Here is a 22,080-nt window from a genome sequence, read left to right on the forward strand (position 1 = left end):
TTATCACATATATAAACACTTTGTAGTGATGGATGTATAATTTAGAAAAACTGTTTAGATGTTGACACATATGGAGAGTGTTTATATGAAACTGTTTGATAGATGCTGAAGGACAGACTGGAGCACACTTCCACCTTGTGGAGTTCTTATCACAAATTTATAAAATATACAAAATTCAGGATGTGCTTATTAATAGCAAGATTGCTCGCTCACCTTAACAAGTCAGTGTAAGCTTATGTCATAGGTCTAAGCCTGTCATCCATCTGTCTGTCCTAAAACTGGTGAGAAACACTTGAAACTAACCATCAAACTGGTGGAGGCTTTGGGAGCACCTTTGCTGACTTTGAAGGTCAAGGTTATTCTTTCTAAAAGAGGAAAATGATAACTTGAGAAGTTAATTTGATTATTTTAGTATTTATGCAAAATTGACCTTACGAATATATTGTTGTTGACTTGTCCAAGGTCAAGGTCACCAGAATTTAAAATGACAAGATTCAGAACAAATGTTTGTGATATGAGCAAAGTTTTTTGAATGCATTACTTTTGGAATATTTAAACATCTGTGTGTACAGCTTCACATGTTGAAGTTGAAAGATTTAAAATGTGAAAAGATGAAATTTTGACTGATTGATTCAAGAAAGCTGTCATTTATCAACACAGTTCTGCTTTGAAGTTTTTAAAATTCATTTCATTAAAGTAATGGAATCAATTGTGCTTTTTGTGAAGAAATCATTCTTAAGTGCAATTGGTTGATTTGAATTTGTTCATTATGATTCCTATAAATTTAATTTTTCATTCAATAAATGACATTTATTATCTTAGTCATTCATATATATATATATGAATAAAAGCACCAGTTGTAACATGACAAGATAGAAATAGTTCAGAACTCTAGATGACATTTTGACCAGTAGCATGTCCCCAGTATTTCCTGAATCTGCTTCCTTAGCAATCAAAACCTTCTGTCTGTGACTAGGTCATGCAAGGTATAAGTACTATGTTTGTTTTATAAGACAACCAGAACTTCCACCTTCCCCAATCCACCTTTTCCTCTGTCCCCACACTCCCCTCCCCCCTCTCCCCTCCCCACTCTCCCCTCCCCACTCCACGCTCCCAACTACCCACTCTCCCCTCCCCACTGTCTCTCCCCCCCAACTCTCCCCTCCCCACTGCCCACTCGACGCTCCCCTCCCCACTCTCCCCTCCCCATGGCCCACTCCACGCTCCCAACTACCCACTCTCCCCTCCCCACTCTCCCTTCCCCACTCTCCCCTCCAAACTGCCCACTCCACTCTCCCCTCCCCACTCTCCCCTCCCCACTGCCCACTCCACACTCCCAACTACCCACACTCCCCTCCCCACTCTCCCCTCCCCACTCTCCCCTCCCCACTGCCCACTCCACGCTCCCAACTACCCACACTCCCCTCCCCACACTCCCCTCCTCACTGCCCACTCCACCCTCCCCACTCCACGCTCCCAACTACCCACACTCCCCTCCCCACGCTCCCCTCCCCATGGCCCACTCCACGCTCCCAACTACCCACTCTCCCCTCCCCGCTCTCCCCCTCCCCACTCTCCCCTCCCCATGGCCCACTCCACGCTCCCAACTACCCACACTCCCCTCCCCACTCTCCCCTCCCCATGGCCACTCCACGCTCCCAACTACCCACTCTCCCCTCCCCACTCTCCCCTCCCCACTCTCCCCTCCCCACTCTCCCCTCCCCACTCTCCCCTCCAAACTGCCCACTCCACGCTCCCCTCCCCACTCTCCCCTCCCCACTGCCCACTCCACGCTCCCAACTACCCACACTCCCCTCCCCACTCTCCCCTCCCCACTCTCCCCTCCCCACTGCCCACTCCACACTCCCAACTACCCACACTCCCCTCCCCACTCTCCCCTCCCCACTGCCCACTCCACGCTCCCAACTACCCACACTCCCCTCCCCACACTCCCCTCCTCACTGCCCACTCCACCCTCCCCACTCCACGCTCCCAACTACCCACTCTCCCCTCCCCACTCTCCCCTCCCCACTCTCCCCTCCCCACACTCCCCTCCCCACACTCCCTTCCCCACTATCCCCTCCAAACTGCCCACTCCACGCTCCCCTCCCCACTCTCCCCTCCCCACTGCCCACTCCACGCTCCCAACTACCCACACTCCCCTCCCCACTCTCCCCTCCCCACTCTCCCCTCCCCACTCTCCCCTCCCCACTGCCCACTCCACACTCCCAACTACCCACACTCCCCTCCCCACTCTCCCCTCCCCACTCTCCCCTCCCCACTGCCCACTCCACGCTCCCAACTACCCACACTCCCCTCCCCACACTCCCCTCCCCACTCTCCCCTCCCCACTCTCCCCTCCCCACACTCCCTTCCCCACTCTCCCCTCCAAACTGCCCACTCCACGCTCCCCTCCCCACTCTCCCCTCCCCACTGCCCACTCCACGCTCCCAACTACCCACACTCCCCTCCCCACTCTCCCCTCCCCACTCTCCCCTCCCCACTGCCCACTCCACACTCCCAACTACCCACACTCCCCTCCCCACTCTCCCCTCCCCACTCTCCCCTCCCCACTGCCCACTCCACGCTCCCAACTACCCACACTCCCCTCCCCACACTCCCCTCCTCACTGCCCACTCCACCCTCCCCACTCCACGCTCCCAACTACCCACTCTCCCCTCCCCACTCTCCCCTCCCCACTCTCCCCTCCCCACACTCCCCTCCCCACACTCCCTTCCCCACTATCCCCTCCAAACTGCCCACTCCACGCTCCCCTCCCCACTCTCCCCTCCCCACTGCCCACTCCACGCTCCCAACTACCCACACTCCCCTCCCCACTCTCCCCTCCCCACTCTCCCCTCCCCACTGCCCACTCCACACTCCCAACTACCCACTCTCCCCTCCCCACTCTCCCCTCCTCACTGCCCACTCCACCCTCCCCACTCCACGCTCCCAACTACCCACACTCCCCTCCCCACGCTCCCCTCCCCACTCTCCCCTCCTCACTGCCCACTCCACCCTCCCCACTCCACGCTCCCAACTACCCACTCTCCCCTCCCCACACTCCCCTCCTCTCTGCCCACTCCACCCTCCCCACTCCACGCTCCCAACTACCCACTCTCCCCTCCCCGCTCTCCCCTCCCCACTCTCCCCTCCCCATGGCCCACTCCACGCTCCCAACTACCCACACTCCCCTCCCCACTCTCCCCTCCCCATGGCCCACTCCACGCTCCCAACTACCCACTCTCCCCTCCCCACTCTCCCCTCCCCACTCTCCCCTCCCCACACTCCCTTCCCCACTCTCCCCTCCAAACTGCCCACTCCACGCTCCCCTCCCCACTCTCCCCTCCCCACTGCCCACTCCACGCTCCCAACTACCCACACTCCCCTCCCCACTCTCCCCTCCCCACTCTCCCCTCCCCACTGCCCACTCCACGCTCCCAACTACCCACTCTCCCCTCCCCACTGCCCACTCCACGCTCCCAACTACCCACACTCCCCTCCCCACTCTCCCCTCCCCACTCTCCCCTCCCCACTGCCCACTCCACGCTCCCAACTACCCACACTCCCCTCCCCACACTCCCCTCCTCACTGCCCACTCCACCCTCCCCACTCCACGCTCCCAACTACCCACTCTCCCTTCCCCACTCTCCCCTCCCCACTCTCCCCTCCCCACACTCCCCTCCCCACACTCCCTTCCCCACTATCCCCTCCAAACTGCCCACTCCACGCTCCCCTCCCCACTCTCCCCTCCCCACTGCCCACTCCACGCTCCCAACTACCCACACTCCCCTCCCCACTCTCCCCTCCCCACTGCCCACTCCACGCTCCCCTCCCCACTCTCCCCTCCCCACTGCCCACTCCACGCTCCCAACTACCCACACTCCCCTCCCCGCTCTCCCCTCCCCACTCTCCCCCTCCCCACTGCCCACTCCACGCTCCCAACTACCCACACTCCCCTCCCCACACTCCCCTCCCCACTCTCCCCTCCCCACTCTCCCCTCCCCACACTCCCTTCCCCACTCTCCCCTCCAAACTGCCCACTCCACTCTCCCCTCCCCACTCTCCCCTCCCCACTGCCCACTCCACGCTCCCAACTACCCACACTCCCCTCCCCACTCTCCCCTCCCCACTCTCCCCTCCCCACTGCCCACTCCACACTCCCAACTACCCACACTCCCCTCCCCACTCTCCCCTCCCCACTCTCCCCTCCCCACACTCCCTTCCCCACTCTCCCCTCCCCACACTCCCTTCCCCACTCTCCCCTCCAAACTGCCCACTCCACGCTCCCAACTACCCACACTCCCCTCCCCACTCTCCCCTCCCCACTCTCCCCTCCCCACTGCCCACTCCACGCTCCCAACTACCCACACTCCCCTCCCCACACTCCCCTCCTCACTGCCCACTCCACCCTCCCCACTCCACGCTCCCAACTACCCACTCTCCCTTCCCCACTCTCCCCTCCCCACTCTCCCCTCCCCACACTCCCTTCCCCACTATCCCCTCCAAACTGCCCACTCCACGCTCCCCTCCCCACTCTCCCCTCCCCACTGCCCACTCCACGCTCCCAACTACCCACACTCCCCTCCCCGCTCTCCCCTCCCCACTCTCCCCTCCCCACTGCCCACTCCACACTCCCAACTACCCACACTCCCCTCCCCACTCTCCCCTCCCCACTGCCCACTCCACGCTCCCAACTACCCACACTCCCCTCCCCACACTCCCCTCCCCACTCTCCCCTCCCCACACTCCCTTCCCCACTCTCCCCTCCAAACTGCCCACTCCACGCTCCCCTCCCCACTCTCCCCTCCCCACTGCCCACTCCACGCTCCCAACTACCCACACTCCCCTCCCCACTGCCCACTCCACGCTCCCAACTACCCACACTCCCCTCCCCACTGCCCACTCCACGCTCCCAACTACCCACGCTCCCCTCCCCACTGCCCACTCCACGCTCCCAACTACCCACGCTCCCCTCCCCACTCTCCCCTCCCCACTGCCCACTCCACACTCCCAACTACCCACCCTCCCCTCCTCACTGCCCACTCCACCCTCCCCACTCCATGATCTCCACTCATTCACCCCTCCCCACTCAACTCTCCACACTGTCCCCTCCTCACTGCCCACTCCACCCTCCCCACTCCATGATCTCCACTCGTTCACCCTTCCCCACTCAACTCTCCCCTTCTCCCCTCCCCACTCCCAACCCCACGCTCCCCTCAACACCCTACCCTCCCCATCCCCTCCTTCCTCACTCCACCCTTGCTTTCTTCCCTCCCAACCCCCGCTCCACACTCCCCACTCAACTCTCCCGTTCTCCCCTCCCCATTCCCCACCCCACGCTCCCCTCAACACCCTCCCCTCCCCATCATGAAATCAGCCCGTCTTTGTACAATGCTCATCACTGAAGTTCTACAAGATACAGTTTGTAGCATCACCGCAGAGCTTGCCTCCATGATGTCTTCCCCATCACCAGCTATAGCATCACCACAGAGCTTGCCTCCATGATGTCTTCCCCATCATCAGTTATAGCATCACCACAGAGCTTGCCCCCATGATGTCTTCCCCATCATCAGTTATAGCATCACCACCGAGCTTGCCTCCATGATGTCTTCCCCATCATCAGCTATAGCATCACAACAGAGCTTGCCTCCATGATGTCTTCCCCATCATCAGTTATAGCATCACAACAGAGCTTGCCTCCATGATGTCTTCCCCATCATCAGTTGTAGCATCACAACAGAGCTTGCCTCCATGATGTCTTCCCCATCATCAGCTATAGCATCACCACAGAGCTTGCCTCCATGATGTCTTCCCCATCATCAGCTATAGCATCACCACAGAGCTTGCCTCCACGTTGTCTTCCCCATCATCAGCTATAGCATCACCACAGAGCTTGCCTCCATGATGTCTTCCCCATCATCAGTTATAGCATCACCACAGAGCTTGCCTCCGCGATGTCTTCCCCATCATCAGCTATAGCATCACCACAGAGCTTGCCTCCACGATGTCTTCCCCATCATCAGCTATAGCATCACCGCAGAGCATGCCTCCATGATGTCTTCCCCATCATCAGCTATAGCATCACCACAGAGCTTGCCTCCATGATGTCTTCCCCATCATCAGTTATAGCATCACCACAGAGCTTGCCTCCATGATGTCTTCCCCATCATCAGTTGTAGCATCACAACAGAGCTTGCCTCCATGATGTCTTCCCCATCATCAGTTATAGCATCACCACAGAGCTTGCCTCCACGATGTCTTCCCCATCATCGGCTATAGCATCACCACAGAGCTTGCCTCCATGATGTCTTCCCCATCATCAGTTATAGCATCACCGCAGACCTTGCCTCCACGATGTCTTCCCCATCATCAGCTATAGCATCACCACAGAGCTTGCCCCCATGATGTCTTCCCCATCATCAGTTATAGCATCACCGCAGAGCTTGCCTCCATGATGTCTTTCCCATCATCAGTTATAGCATCACAACAGACCTTGCCTCCACGATGTCTTCCGCATCATCAGCTATAGCATCACCACAGAGCTTGCCCCCATGATGTCTTCCCCATCATCAGTTATAGCATCACCACAGAGCTTGCCTCCATGATGTCTTCCCCATCATCAGTTATAGCATCACCGCAGACCTTGCCTCCACGTTGTCTTCCCGATCAGCTATATATATATATGGACAAGAACAATCATTTCAAGTCTTAAGCAGATGGGAATTGTTCAGAACCCACTGAAGTCAATGCTGGAGCTAAGGGGGAACGCTGTGAGGCAGTTATTTGATGGGATATTCTTGTCAAAATTAATAGTTACAGAATTGGTTTGAAATGAAGGTTATTTGCCTAGGGCACTGCCTTCACATCAGACCTTGAGAGGAAACAGAATTAGTATCTGTTAACACAGTTTGCTGACTGCCCTTGTCAGCCACCATTAATATCAACACCAACCACAACAGTCAGTTTATGAAGGTATAAAGTCCTGGTGACAGCATCAACTGTGTTAGTGGGACTTCCAGGCAGTGTGTTTGTGGAGGATCAGCCAGGTAGACGAGGGCGTGGCACTGGGTCTGTGCAGGACACCTCTGCCTCTCAATCATGTATGTATGTGTTTAAGCAGGACACCTCCACCTCGCAATCATGTATGTGTTTGAGAAGGACACCTCTGCCTCTCAAACATGTATGTATGTGTTTAAGCCGGACACCTCCACCTCTCAATCATGTATGTGTTTGATCAGGACACCTCTGCATCTCAATCATGTATGTGTTTGAGCCGGACACCTCTGCATCTCAATCATGTATGTGTCTGTGCAGGACACCTCTGCATCTCAATCATGTATGTGTCTGTGCAGGACACCTCTGCATCTCAATCATGTATGTGTCTGTGCAGGACACCTCTGCATCTCAATCATGTATGTGTCTGTGCAGGACACCTCTGCATCTCAATCATGTATGTGTTTGAGCCGGACACCTCTGCCTCTCAATCATGTATGTGTTTGAGCAGGACACCTCTGCATCTCAATCATGTATGTGTTTGAGCAGGACACCTCTGCATCTCAATCATGTATATGTTTGAGCCGGACACCTCTGCATCTCAATCATGTATGTGTTTGAGCAGGACACCTCTGCATCTCAATCATGTATGTGTTTGAGCAGGACACCTTCCTTGTCCTTCAGTGCCTTCTGTGTCTCACACAATGATCATGATGCATATGAGTAGATAGAAATGCAGTGTATCACATGACGCACACCCTTTTAAAAGAATGGGACGCACAGCAGAGAAATCATTCTAAGAATAGAATGTGTAAAGAGTCTATACAATTCAACACATCATTAAGTGTTCTAGAAACTAGATTATATACACCCCAAGCTACACCTTTGCATGTGACACGACCGCCTCTGTGGTTTAATGGTAGAGTGTCCGCCCGGAGAGCGGAAGGTCCAGGGTTCGATCCCCAGCCACGTCATACCAAAAGACGTTAAAAGATGGTACTTGTTGTTACCCTGTCTGGCGCTTGGCATTAAGGGGCTAAAACAAGGACTGGTCGGCTCGGAGTCAGTAAACTGTGTCTGAGTGGGGTATCAATGTTAAACTGCGGCATGGTATCTCAGTGTGCTAGCACTATAAATCGGCATCAGTCCGGACTAGTACAAGCAGCCACACACACATATATGCACGTCGCTATATAAGTGCAATAATCTTGGAGGTGACGTTAAACCCCATTTCACCTCACCTCACCTTGCATGTGACACCACCTATGCTTGTAGACAGTGTTTGCAACAAGGTAACAGTGTAAAGAGCTTGAGGAAATACATGTGTGCACTGGCTGATGGATGTGTTTGCTGTCATTAATATTTATCTTAATAATTAGATGGATTGTGTAGATAACATATTTCATAACCAGAATATGGAAACATTTACGTAGACATTAGATAAAATATGACTCCAGTGTGACTCTTATCTTGCTGACCAAGCTCAGTGACTTCTGATAGTGTGTCATGGTACCCCAACAAGATGGGACGTCAATCAGGCCGACAGCCACTGCATTTTTGACAGGCTGACATGATATGGCTGGAATACTGATGACTGACGTAGAACACATGCTGTAGAGCAGTATACATCATCACTTTGATTCAGTATCTGAAGAGCTCTCTAGAAGGCTGGAAAAAAAGAATTTGTAGATAATCATCCATTATGTAATAGAAACAGAAAAGGAACGCATTAGAAAGAAAATAATTACCGAATTGGCCATTTAGTTCAGTGTACAGGGAAATGACACGCTTTCAGTCCAGACCGGTGTAAATGGCTATAGCATCACCACAGAGCTTGCCTCCACGATGTCTTCCCCATCATCAGCTATAGCATCACCACAGAGCTTGCCTCCATGATGTCTTCCCCATCACCAGCTATAGCATCACCACAGAGCTTGCCTCCATGATGTCTTCCCCATCATCAGTTATAGCATCAGGTGAAGTGAGGCTGTATTAGAGGGAGAAGAGATTAGAGGATAATTTAATCATTAATTGGACAACTACCAGTGGTTATGATCAAACTGCTGTGTGTTTTACCATTTGATTGTTGCAGCAAATACTGCAAGACTGCTCCTGTGTTAAACAGAAATCATTCAGGAGTGAATGTGCACCAACAATAAGGACCATCTGAAGTCTTTCATTATATCATTAATTGCAACACGTCATTGAGTGTGATACACTGTACTGAGGCCGCAGCCTATGCTGGAGATGGTGGCTGAGGTTGCATGTTGGGCGGGAGTCTGTCACCAGCGTCGAGAGCGACCATCCTTTCTCTCTTGCAAGCTGTAATCTATAGTAACAAGAAGCTACCTCTTCAGGAAATAGGAAATTTTAAGAAACACATTTAATACACTCACAGGAAATTGGAAATGCTTTTTCATTCAAAACAAGAAACCTCATTTGACTTGGCTAACCAACTAAATCTGAGAGGGCATTCTTCATCCTCTGATTCAGCTGGGATTTTACTCGACTGTGACATGCAATACGCACATATATTACCTGATATGTGGGGCTTTGTTTGACACGCTGTGCGATTGGTCTCCTTTGTCCTGGACACTAATAACACTGCTAGGTGGAGACTGCCTCTGGCATGGGGTGGCGTAGAGCAACATTATAACATCCTTCTTTGCTGGAGTTGATGCTTGCTGATGAGATTAGGGAAGTGATTGTATGGGTGCTTCATTCACATTTTTGTCTGTTATATAAGATAACTGAGTGATAAATCGCAAAGAAAAAGGAGAACGAAGAGTGGTTTATTTCACGATAAAAGGTTGTATCATGACGTCATTTCTGGAGATTCGAAAATGCACTCGCAACTTGATGGCGTAATTTGGATGACGTTATTTTTTAGAGGGAGATGTCTGGGGAGTTATTCCCCACAGATGTAGCTGGGTAACGTAGATATTCGGCTGATTCGAATGATCTCATTCAAAAGTGAGAGAGATATGACAATTGGTATTGGGACAAAAGGTGCAGGTAATCTATGTGAGGATTGTAAGAATATGCGGGAAATACCCACCTGTTTATACAATGGATTTGTCCGACATTGCCAAGATCGAGTTCTATTCAGGGAGTCATCATTATTAAAATACAGGTAAATATTTTTAAAGCTTGTACGTTTTATCAGCATCCTTAAAGATGCCGTACATATGTTGATATCTCACATAAGAAAAAATTGACTCATGCGTCCCTCATGGTTTATTCTCCATGCAGTGTTTTATTGTATGATGAATAACTCTCTCTCATCGTTTATTTCTTAAATAGGTACCATACATTGATGTAATTGGTACCATGATTTAACAAGGACACAAGCAGACAAGATGCTCCATCCATTACAAACACACTTTCAGTTCAGACTGGTAAAGAAATGCTATCAATCTTTTCCAGTACTGACTGACTTTATGCAAATACTTTATGGTAATCATTGGCCCAATTGTCTAAGGCGCCGCCATTTGGTGTGCAGAGTCACGCCAGAAGCCTGTGGGTTCGAATCCCAGGTTCACCCTGATTGTGTTTGTAGGTTTGTCAGCACCAATACCTGTGCTCGTAGAATTTTATCAAAGTGGTAAACATTCAAGATATGCATCACTTCGGGTTTTCCTCCCACAAGCTGAAGAAGTGATGTAACTGGAATACTGTTCAACCCAACTCACTCGCTCACTCCAGTAATCAAAAGTTATTAATGTAAAAAATCATTACTGGAGGACTCTATTTTTTAGATGCAAATTTAATGAGGATAATGATTAACCTGTAATTTTTAATGAGTCTTGACAAGAATTCATGCTCCACAATCTGATGTACATTTCCAGTGTAGAAGTTTTAAAGTTGTAATTAGTGGCTGGTGTATGGATAAGGCTCTGTATGTAATTTGGGCAATTGCTGAGTTTCACCGATGGCCCAGTCAAGGATTATGGTCCTAGGTCTGTCAGCATCCAGCCTGTTCTTAACGTTTAGTACCCACATCACTTCAGGCTGTCCTCCCACATTATGCTGGCATGACGTGATATAGCTGAACAACTGGTCAGGCAGTGTCGAACCTCACTCACTCACTCACTCACTCACTCACTCACTCACTCGATGTTGTAATAGTCGGTGACATTCTAGTTTCATAAACCACATTGGAGATATACATAACTTAGCAACTACACGTATACATGTATGCAATGATGTACTGTACCCTCAGATTTGTCACTCAGTATACTAATGTTACTACATTGACCATAAGGTGAGACCTCTGTGTTTGCAGGAGCACGCCCCAGCTACCAAGTCCAGCCCCTACCCCAAGCTGCCCAGTAAGCGGAGCAAGTCCCTGGAGAAGGATGTACCAACGCTGCCTGACTACACTGAGGCCAGGGAGGTCCTGAGACAGATCCAGAAGGACCGGTCAGTCCTACAGGCCAACCTGGACCAAGTGATGCGGTCTCGACATGACACCAAGGCATACAGTGTCCTAGAGACTCTGTCACAGGACAGGTGAGTTGGTCTACAGTGTCTTAGACTCTATCACAGGACAGGTGAGTTGGCCTACAGTGTCCTAGACTCTGTCACAGGACAGGTGAGTTGGTCTACAGTGTTCTAGACTCTGTCACAGGACAGGTGAGTTGGCCTACAGTGTCCTAGACTCTGTCACAGGACAGGTGAGTTGGTCTACAGTGTCCTAGACTCTGTCACAGGACAGGTGAGTGGGTCTACCTTGTCCTAGACTCTTTCACAGGACAGGTGAGTGGGTCTACAGTGTCCTAGACTCTGTCACAGGACAGGTGAGTGGGTCTACAGTGTCCTAGACTCTTTTCACAGGACAGGTGAGTTGGTCTACAGTGTCCTAGACTCTATCACAGGACAGGTGAGTTGGCCTACAGTGTCCTAGACTCTATCACAGGACTGGTGAGTTGGCCTACAGTGTCCTAGACTCTGTCACAGGACAGGTGAGTTGGCCTACAGTGTCCTAGACTCTGTCACAGGACAGGTGAGTTGGTCTACAGTGTTCTAGACTCTGTCACAGGACAGGTGAGTTGGCCTACAGTGTCCTAGACTCTGTCACAGGACAGGTGAGTTGGTCTACAGTGTCCTAGACTCTGTCACAGGACAGGTGAGTGGGTCTACCTTGTCCTAGACTCTTTCACAGGACAGGTGAGTGGGTCTACAGTGTCCTAGACTCTGTCACAGGACAGGTGAGTGGGTCTACAGTGTCCTAGACTCTTTTCACAGGACAGGTGAGTTGGTCTACAGTGTCCTAGACTCTATCACAGGACAGGTGAGTTGGCCTACAGTGTCCTAGACTCTATCACAGGACTGGTGAGTTGGCCTACAGTGTCCTAGACTCTGTCACAGGACAGGTGAGTTGGTCTACAGTGTCTTAGACTCTATCACAGGACAGGTGAGTTGGCCTACAGTGTCCTAGACTCTGTCACAGGACAGGTGAGTGGGTCTACAGTGTCCTAGACTCTTTTCACAGGACAGGTGAGTTGGTCTACAGTGTCCTAGACTCTTTCACAGGACAGGTGAGTTGGCCTACAGTGTCCTAGACTCTATCACAGGACAGGTGAGTTTGCATACAGTGTCCTAGACTCTTTCACAGGACAGGTGAGTTGGTCTACAGTGTCCTAGACGCTTTCACAGGACAGGTGAGTTGGCCTACAGTGTCCTAGACTCTATCACAGGACAGGTGAGTTGGCCTACAGTGTCCTAGACTCTATCACAGGACAGGTGAGTTGGCATACAGTGTCCTAGACTCTTTCACAGGACAGGTGAGTTGGCCTACAGTGTCCTAGACTCTATCACAGGACAGGTGAGTTGGCATACAGTGTCCTAGGCTCTATCACAGGACTGGTGAGTTGGCAAACAGTGTCCTAGACTCTATCACAGGACTGGTGATTAACCTACAGTGTCCTAGGCTCTATCACAGGACAGGTGAGTTGGCCTACAGTGTCCTAGACTCTATCACAGGACAGGTGAGTTGGCCCACAGTGTCCTAGAGGTCAGTTCCATGTGATCACAGATTAGGTAAGAGGGTCTTAACATGACGCCAAGGCCTACAGTGACTTAAAGGTCAGTCCCATGTGATCACAGATTAGGTAAGAGGGTCTTAACATGACGCCAAGGCCTACAGTGACTTAAAGGTCAGTCCCATGTGATCACAGATTAGGTAAGAGGGTCTTAACATGACGCCAAGGCCTACAGTGACTTAAAGGTCAGTCCCTTGTGATCACAGATTAGGTAAGAGGGTCTTAACATGACGCCAAGGCTTCAGTGTCCTTATGAGTGCATTATATGAATTACTATTGTAGATGTACCAGTTTTAAAGTAACTAGTATACATCTTTTTGTGTGATACTGTTTGGCCAGACATTTTACATTCTCAGGCGTTGATGTTTCCACGGAAACGCCTAAACATGTCCTATTCAGATCCTTCAGCAGCAATTTTTTCAAAAATAAATTTACCAACCTGAACGGAGCTATCTTGAGGCATTAGCTCTATGTAACATTATCTTTCTGTTATTTAATGAGTTACTTGTATATATGTTTCAACACGTACTGACCACGAGACCACTGTGTTGCAGCACTGTGAAGGAACGTGCTCGTATCATGCACGTCGTGGACGGCTGTATTTCATCTCTACAGAAGGAGATTGATGTGAGTTAAACTCTACAGAAAAACATCCCCAGCTCACATTGATGATTAAAGATCCATCCAGTATCACAATCATAACTTAGTTACACGTTTCATGTTGAAGGCGTTCTGAAAATCTTGTTACTTTATTCAAGCTCAGGTATGTTTTAGGCCTAGCGTTAATGTTTTCAATACTACAGAAAAAAAGTTCAGGATTTCCTGCTTCTTTTATATTACTATAGTTCATCTGTCTGTGTTAGGGCTGGGACGGATAACTCGAGTACTCAGGTCGGATGGGTACTGATTAAGACCCTTGTACCTACAGGACTATCCAGACCCGTGGTTAGTGACGAGTTTATATTGCTTAATTGCAAAAATTATCTAGAAGTCTATGGTTACACTATAAGTGGCAAATGTTCACATTTCTTTCTGACCATGCACACATTCCTTCTGACTTTATATGTTTGCATAAAGATAAAACTTCTGTCAACTTCAGTGTATGCATGACCAGATCTGTTTACGTGTATCTAAATACATTTTTGACAGGAGTACGGTCAAACATTTCTCAATTGGAAATTTTGTACCTATCTCTTGGGACCTACAGCGGGTACCCGGGTTGGGTCGGGTAATAGGGGGTGGGTACCCGGGTAGGGTCGGGTAATAGGGGGTTGGGTACCCGGGTAGGGTCGGGTAATAGGGGGTTGGGTACCCGGCTATTAAATTTGGACTCATCCCAGCCCTACAAGGCATTACATATTAACTACAGTAGTGTGAAAGAATCGGGTGATCCTTAACCTTTTGGGAGAAATATATAATCTGATGTGATATTTTAGGTAAAATCCTGCTTTTTTTTAAGACTTATATTCATTATAACAGATCCCTGTTATATATAGAACCTTTTGTCACAATCGCTAGCCTGACTAACAGCTGTGAACTACACCAATCTCATTAAAATCAGTCCTCAGTTCTTGCTACCACTGAACCAAAGATCTGAGGACATCCCATTACGGGTCACATCAGACCGACCATGTGCGAACTTTGACCGACCAATGGAATGACCAATTAGAAGGCAACTTTCTCGTGCTTTACGGCACTAATTTCAAATTGGCGACTACGTTTCGAAACATATTTTGACAAATTCTCGATTACAAATTTGAAACCTGAACAAACAAAAAATTCTGAAATGGCTAATATATGGTCTAGATTGTAAGGATTCAGTTGTTAAACCCGTAACTATCGTTCCGAATACCCCATGTTAAAATTTTCGAGGTTGCATGTTTAGAAATCACATTCCGACTGTCACTTTCATAATCTGGTAAGCGACGCTCTGATTGGTCAGATGAAAGGTCGTTCTGACTTGACCTCTAATGGGATGTCTTCAGATCTTTGTTTATCAGTAGCGAGAACTAAGATCTGATTTTAATGAGATTAGAGCTACACCAGTGTTAACAACAGCCATGTTACACCTGACAGCGAGAAGTTCACCTGGAGCTCATCAACATGGAGGCCAAGAAGAACATAACTGCTGCTAAAGGAGGTGGGAAATCTCAGCCAATCAGGACTAGTGTCAGGGGTCAAGGTCAAGCTAGAGTTGACACTGGCATGAAGAAAGCTCAGATCGGGATGACAGAGAAGCAGAAGATAGGTTCTCAAAGCAAGGTAGGTAATACCCTTCTTGTAATTTCAGTTTACAATTCAGGCATTTTTGTTTGTTTGTTTGTTGTTTACAACGCACTCAGCAATATTCCAGTACATAATGGTGGTCTGTAAAATCCAGAGACTGACATTATGAGCATCGATCTACGTAATTGGGATACGATCCCGATTGTTGCCTCTTACGACAAGCGTAGTTGCCTTTTATAGCAAGCATGGGTTGCTGAAGACCTATTCTCTACCCGATCTTCACGGGTCTCACCCCGGAACTGCACGCATGGCACATGGACAGGGCACGTCACTTCCCACGTATACTACTCAAAAGAAGTTGTTGTTTTATTACTATAGTTTATCTGTCATGGCATAGCACATCCTTTATACTTGTCGTACTGACTGAAATGAGGATTGCTGAAAAGTGTCACAGTGTTTGATCTAGTTGAGTGTGTGTGTTCATACACTGACATCAACCACTGGTTGGCCTGGCCAGGTGTCATGTTTTTAATGAGAACATTGCAGCTGTCAGCCATAGTATTATCCAAAGTCAGTCTTGTGGATAGAGCGTCTGCTCAGAAAGTGTAAAACCGGATCGAGCCACAAGCAGACACAGACAGGTATACTACTATTCACATAGTTTCAATTGATTTACAGGGATTGTAACAAAACAGGTTTTAAGTAAAAGGTGGGTAAAAATACTTTGAAAAGCCTCTAAAACTTGTGGATACCCAATCAAAATCAAACCCCTGGGTAAAATACCCAAATAACCAAAAGCTTTTCTGTAGCTCTACCACACATCTAGTTATGTAGCAGGTATGTCTTATGAATGTATGCCTTTGTCAGAATAGATAAAAGTACACACAAGCATTTATCCACTTCGTTTATTTCCACACAACAGGAAATAACAAATATTCCCAATAGACCTATTTATTTTTGGAAAATATTGTAAATACCCGGGGAATGATGTTATGCATCATTCATTCGAGACACAAAATTGCAGTTTGTATGTGGCAGATGTAATGCCAACAGTTCGGTAGTTTGAGTGGGCAACAGGAGAAATGGACCATCCATGTTACCAGGGAACAGTGAAAATAATACGATGGGTCTCCGCCAATCAGAATCTGACATTCATGTGCAAGGTAAGTTAAATATTATTTTGTTACCTTATGCTTCAGACTACTAATGGGACAGATTACTTGACTAAGATCTATGGAAAGGCTCCAAGCCAGAAGACCAGAACAACAGTTAAAGAATCTCATCACTACCAGAGCAGCACCAAGTGTCGCCGTGCACCACATGCTGCATCTGTCAAAGGTATCACTGTAACCCCCTAGTTAACCCTGCTGTCAGATAATCGTGGGGGTCACCTGCTGCATCGGTCAAAGGTATCACTGTAACCCCCTAGTTAACCCTGCAGTCAGATAATCGGACGGGATCAGATGAAGGAAGTCCACCAACATCAGTTCATAAACAGCCCATAGTGTCAGAAGTCTAGTTTAAGTGATCTGGTTCAAGTCCCCTATGTCAAAAGCTGAGATTTTAAAGATAATTCTTAAATCGAATAGCAATTATGCTTCAAATAGAGCTTTTGGGGGAGATATAAGGGATATCTGAAACTTTGGAGCCTGGCTTTTCTTGGTTGTTGTTATGCTTAGGTGTGACATGTATTAGTATTGACCATGTAAGTTGAGTCAGATTTCACAAGTTGGTGTGTGTCAGTCCAGTGTCTTGCTGCCCTTTGACAGTGATGTACACCCCTCCTTAGCATTTGGATGGATAGTATTAAGTATGGAGCATCTAACAATGTTTTAACCTGAAGAATCGATCACCAAAGACTATTGACGAAGGTTTGCATCCTGTTTACGGGAAGACTGCCCCATCAGAGTTGGAGAGATGACATTGCTGTGGGGGAAGCACCACACAAGAAAACATGGATGCTGTCCACACCCTGGTCCTGAATAACAGGTGCATTACAGAAGTTGGAGGAGACCACAGGCTTCTTGTGTGGATGAGTAGAAACAATCCTTCATGAACATCTACATGTCAAAGGTTTGTCTGATGGGCTCCTAGAACACTAGCAGGTGAAATGAAAGCAAGACTTTGATCCCGAGAGCAAACAAGGAGCAGAAACACTTGGGTCTTCTAAAACCTAGAAAAAAAACAGATTTACTATGAATGGTGAATATTATGCCAACTGATTGAATAGACTGCACAAGTCTGTCAAATGGAAGTGTCACAGCAATATTCACCATGGTGCTCTCGATCCAAGGACACTGCTCTCCGCCACCAGGACACTGCTCTCAGCCACCAGGACACTGCTCTCTGCCACCAGGACACTGCTCTCCGCCACCAGGACATGGCTCTCCGCCACTAGGACACTGCTCTCCGCCACCAGGACACTGCTCTCCGCCACCAGGACACTGCTCTCCGCCACCAGGACACTGCTCTCCGCCACCAGGACACTGCTCCACTTCACACCAGTCATGTTGCAGTGGCTGCTGGGTGGGAATGTCTGTACAAGCTTCTCCCCTCTGCACCATCTTCACTACATCTTGTTTTCAAATTTGAAGAAAACAATTGAACCAACAATTGGTTGCTGCCATGGAGGGCTGGTTGACAGCCCAGATTTGAACGTCCACAAAACAGGGATATCAGTCTGGAGAAGAGAAGGAACAAGTCTACTCAACTGCAAGAGACAATATTATAAAATATTTAAAGCTCACGAGAATATTTCAGTTCCGTTAATGCTAGGCTCGAAACTTTTTATCCCCCCTCGTATGTGATTAAGGACAAGCAATCCATTTACAAATTCAGTAACTGCAACCATTAACAACCTTGTGTGCTCAAACAGTGAATGATACTAGCTCTGTTTGCAGGAACAGATGTGAAATCTTCCAAGACTCAAACGATAAAATCAGTTGCCAAGTCCGCCATCCATCCACACCCACAGGCAGGCCCTGTGTCTGCTCCAAGACAGTATTACTTCAGCCCTGACACTGGATACATACCCCTAGCTGTCAGTAATGCATGTAAGTATTACTTCAGCCCTGACACTGGATACATACCCCTAGCTGTCAGTAATGCATGTAAGTATTACTTCAGCCCTGACACTGGATACATACCCCTAGCTGTCAGTAATGCATGTAAGTATTACTTCAGCCCTGACACTGGATAGTAAATCTATGTAATGTGCACATAAAGTATTATTTCAAATTATCTGTATTGCAATACTTATTACCATATTTCGGGAGGTGAAGTGTTTAACAGTGATTGACGCTGATCGTACATGCAGATCCGCATTTGTCAATCAATTCCGAAAGTAAATTTAATTTGTGAATGAATTTCTGTGTAAATTTGAGGATAAGAGGTACAAATAATAAAGAAAGTTGTCATATGAGGATAAGAGGTACAAATAATAAAGAAAGTTGTCATATATTTTTGACCCATTATACCACATCACTGGAGAGAATATTGCGTTATGTATCGTTTGAAAAAGTGTATTGCAGTATGCAGTCCTGTAAAGTATGCCATGGGTTCAACGAAGTGGTAAACGTCTGAGACCTGCATCATTTGGGGCTTTCCTCCCACGTTAAGCTGACACGCCGTGATATTACTGGAATACTGTTAAATGCGGCATTAAACCCAACTCACTCACTGTAGAGTATGCCATCAGTATGTCATCCTTCGTCTTCCTCAGCTCCGGTTCCTGGACAGCTTGTACCAATGGCCATCCCACTACAGAAACCAAGACTCGAACCCGGACTGAGAATGCCACAACCTGGACCTTCATCTGCAGCATCATCCTTTGTGCCTCCTCCTGTGAAACCACTGGTAACTGCAGGCACTAATGTTGCCATGGTAGCCATCCCAACAGAGGAAGAGAAGCCTGAGAGGTCCCCTGAACTAAGCAAGCAGGTGGGTCAGTGTGGAACTGAGATTCAGGGAATCATGCAAATATCCTACTGAAGGTAAGACCAAGTTTTATGATTATATAATCAAAACATTTTTGTGTTTTATAGGTGCTTCCCCCTGTTGACATTGACAGCACGTCCGAGACATCAGTTCAGCGTGAGGTGTACATTCAGTCTCCTCAGTCACCCAGGAGATCCCAGTTTGACACCTCCTATCGCTACCGGCAACAGAGGGTATGTAACTGTCCCCCGCAGACCCCTGTTTGACCACCCCCAGTCATCTGATAAAGGGAGACAACCCCAAAGGAAATGGCACCCACCTCTGCTACCGCATGCTATTCCCCATGGTAAAATCACCACCATTACAGACCGACTCCGTGGTCTAGTGGTAGAGCGGAAGGTCAGGGTTCGATCCCCAGCTGCGTCATACCAATAGACGTTAAAAGATGGTACTTGTTGTTACCCTGTCTGGCGCTCGGCATTAAGGGGCTAAAACAAGGACTGGTCGGCTCGGAGTCAGTATACTGTGTCTCAGTGGGGTATTCATGTTAAACTGCAGCATGGTATCTCACACAACACACACACACACACACACACACACACACACACACACACACACACACACACACACACACACACACACACACACACACACGTGCATGCACGTCGCTATGTGAGTGCAATAATCTTGGACACGACGTTAAGCCCAATTTCACCTCAGTCATCTGATAAAGGGAGACAACCCCAAAGGGAATGGCATCTCTTCCTCTACTACCACATGCTATTCCCCCTGGTAGAATCACCACCATTAAATCCTATCCATGGACAAAGGGGTCATCAAATCACACACCCTTCATGTGAGGGATGTTGGTCTTTCTATCTATAGACTTCATGGTATATAATATATATACACCACCATCAAAGTGCCTTTACCAATGCAGCATGGAATGCAAGCATCAGTAGCATGATCAAAAATGTTATACTGACTGTTGTTAAATAATCAAAACATTTTTGTGTTTTTTAGGTGCTTCCCCCTGTTGACATTGACAGCACGTCCGAGACATCAGTTCAGCGTGAGGTGTACATTCAGTCTCCTCAGTCACCCAGGAGATCCCAGTTTGACACCTCCTATCGCTACCGGCAACAGAGGGTATGTAACTGTCCCCCGCAGACCCCTGTTTGACCACCCCGAGTCATCTGATAAAGGGAGACAACCCCAAAGGAAATGGCACCTCCACCTCTGCTACCGCATGCTATTCCCCATGGTAGAATCACCACCATTACAGACCGACTCCGTGGTCTAGTGGTAGAGCGGAAGGTCAGGGTTCGATCCCCAGCTGCGTCATACCAATAGACGTTAAAAGATGGTACTTGTTGTTACCCTGTCTGGCGCTCGGCATTAAGGGGCTAAAACAAGGACTGGTCGGCTCGGAGTCAGTATACTGTGTCTCAGTGGGGTATTCATGTTAAACTGCAGCATGGTATCTCACACAACACACACACACACACACACACACACACACACACACACACACACACACACACACACACACACACACACACACACACACGTGCATGCACGTCGCTATGTGAGTGCAATAATCTTGGACACGACGTTAAGCCCAATTTCACCTCAGTCATCTGATAAAGGGAGACAACCCCAAAGGGAATGGCATCTCTTCCTCTACTACCACATGCTGTTCCCCCTGGTAGAATCACCACCATTAAATCCTATCCATGGACAAAGGGGTCATCAAATCACACACCCTTCATGTGAGGGATGTTGGTCTTTCTATCTATAGACTTCATGGTATATAATATATATACACCACCATCAAAGTGCCTTTACCAATGCAGCATGGAATGCAAGCATCAGTAGCATGATCAAAAATGTTATACTGACTGTTGAGAATAGGCTGATGTTGGAGGCTTAGTCACCTAGGATCATCTCGGTGGGGATCTCAAGGATGAGGTTGAAATCATGGTAAAAACCGTCAAGCACTCATTCCAGTTGCTGTTTAATCCCAAGACGAGGCTTACACTGTTGTGTTATTTTTAACATCACATGCTTTTTCACACATAACAGGGTGGCATCATATGCAAAAGGGAATCCACTGCAATGTAATAAGGTCATGTGAAACTTTAGGTCTTCCAGTCTTAGGATATTGCTTGATGTCTTCCTTTAAAGTTAACAAGAGTAAAGATTTTTTTAGCATATTGCTATTGGGTATTGCCTATATGCATGTGGTGCTGATATCCAGAGTGAAGATGAGGAGGAGGAAGAGGAGGAGGAGGAGGAAGAAGATTTCGACCAGTCTGGGGTCGGTATTGCTCTACCAGGACACCAGCCTCCAGCTGAACCGGAGCCGTATGGGCCAGAGTTCCCACCCCCCGTGGCAAGACTCCCCCAGTCCATGAAGCTGGAGTCACAGGTCACCTCTGATGTGCTGGCAGAGGACCTGAGACAGAGGGACATCGTGCAGAACAAGGCTTTGCAGTGGTGAGTGGGGGTTGATGCAGTGGTGAGTAGGGACTGATGCAGTGGTGAGTGGGGACTGATGCAGTGGTGAGTGGGGGCTGATGCAGTGGTGAGTGGGGACTGATGCAGTGGTGAGTGGGGACTGATGCAGTGGTGAGTGGGGGCTGATGCAGTGGTGAGTAGTGACTGATGCAGTGGTGAGTAGTGACTGATGCAGTGGTGAGTGGGGACTGATGCAGTGGTGAGTAGGGACTGATGCAGTGGTGAGTGGGGACTGATGCAGTGGTGAGTGGGGACTGATGCAGTGGTGAGTGGGGGTTGATGCAGTGGTGAGTGGGGACTGATACAGTGGTGAGTGGGGACTGATGCAGTGGTGAGTGGGGACTGATGCAGTGGTGAG

General features: G+C 48.7%; 1 protein-coding gene across 3 annotated transcripts in view; it reads left to right on the forward strand.

The window, feature by feature from the left end:
- Positions 1-22,080, forward strand: part of LOC139443190 (TALPID3 protein-like) — a 135,892-nt gene that overhangs the window by 100,418 nt on the left and 13,394 nt on the right. For 2 of the 3 annotated variants that reach the window (XM_071224150.1, XM_071224151.1), the window contains exons 12-20: positions 11,282-11,508; positions 13,595-13,667; positions 15,117-15,302; positions 16,466-16,604; positions 18,167-18,319; positions 18,988-19,205; positions 19,310-19,435; positions 20,226-20,351; positions 21,463-21,701. In XM_071224150.1, the coding sequence (XP_071080251.1) occupies positions 11,282-11,508; positions 13,595-13,667; positions 15,117-15,302; positions 16,466-16,604; positions 18,167-18,319; positions 18,988-19,205; positions 19,310-19,435; positions 20,226-20,351; positions 21,463-21,701 (1,487 nt within the window). The remainder of the gene's footprint in view (positions 1-11,281; positions 11,509-13,594; positions 13,668-15,116; positions 15,303-16,465; positions 16,605-18,166; positions 18,320-18,987; positions 19,206-19,309; positions 19,436-20,225; positions 20,352-21,462; positions 21,702-22,080) is intronic. The other variant, XM_071224152.1, reaches the window with a different exon arrangement.

This window comes from Haliotis cracherodii, unplaced genomic scaffold (assembly GCF_022045235.1).
Source record: "Haliotis cracherodii isolate W230 unplaced genomic scaffold, xgHalCrac1.p SCAF_5, whole genome shotgun sequence".
NCBI classification, from domain to species: Eukaryota; Metazoa; Mollusca; class Gastropoda; order Lepetellida; family Haliotidae; genus Haliotis; species Haliotis cracherodii.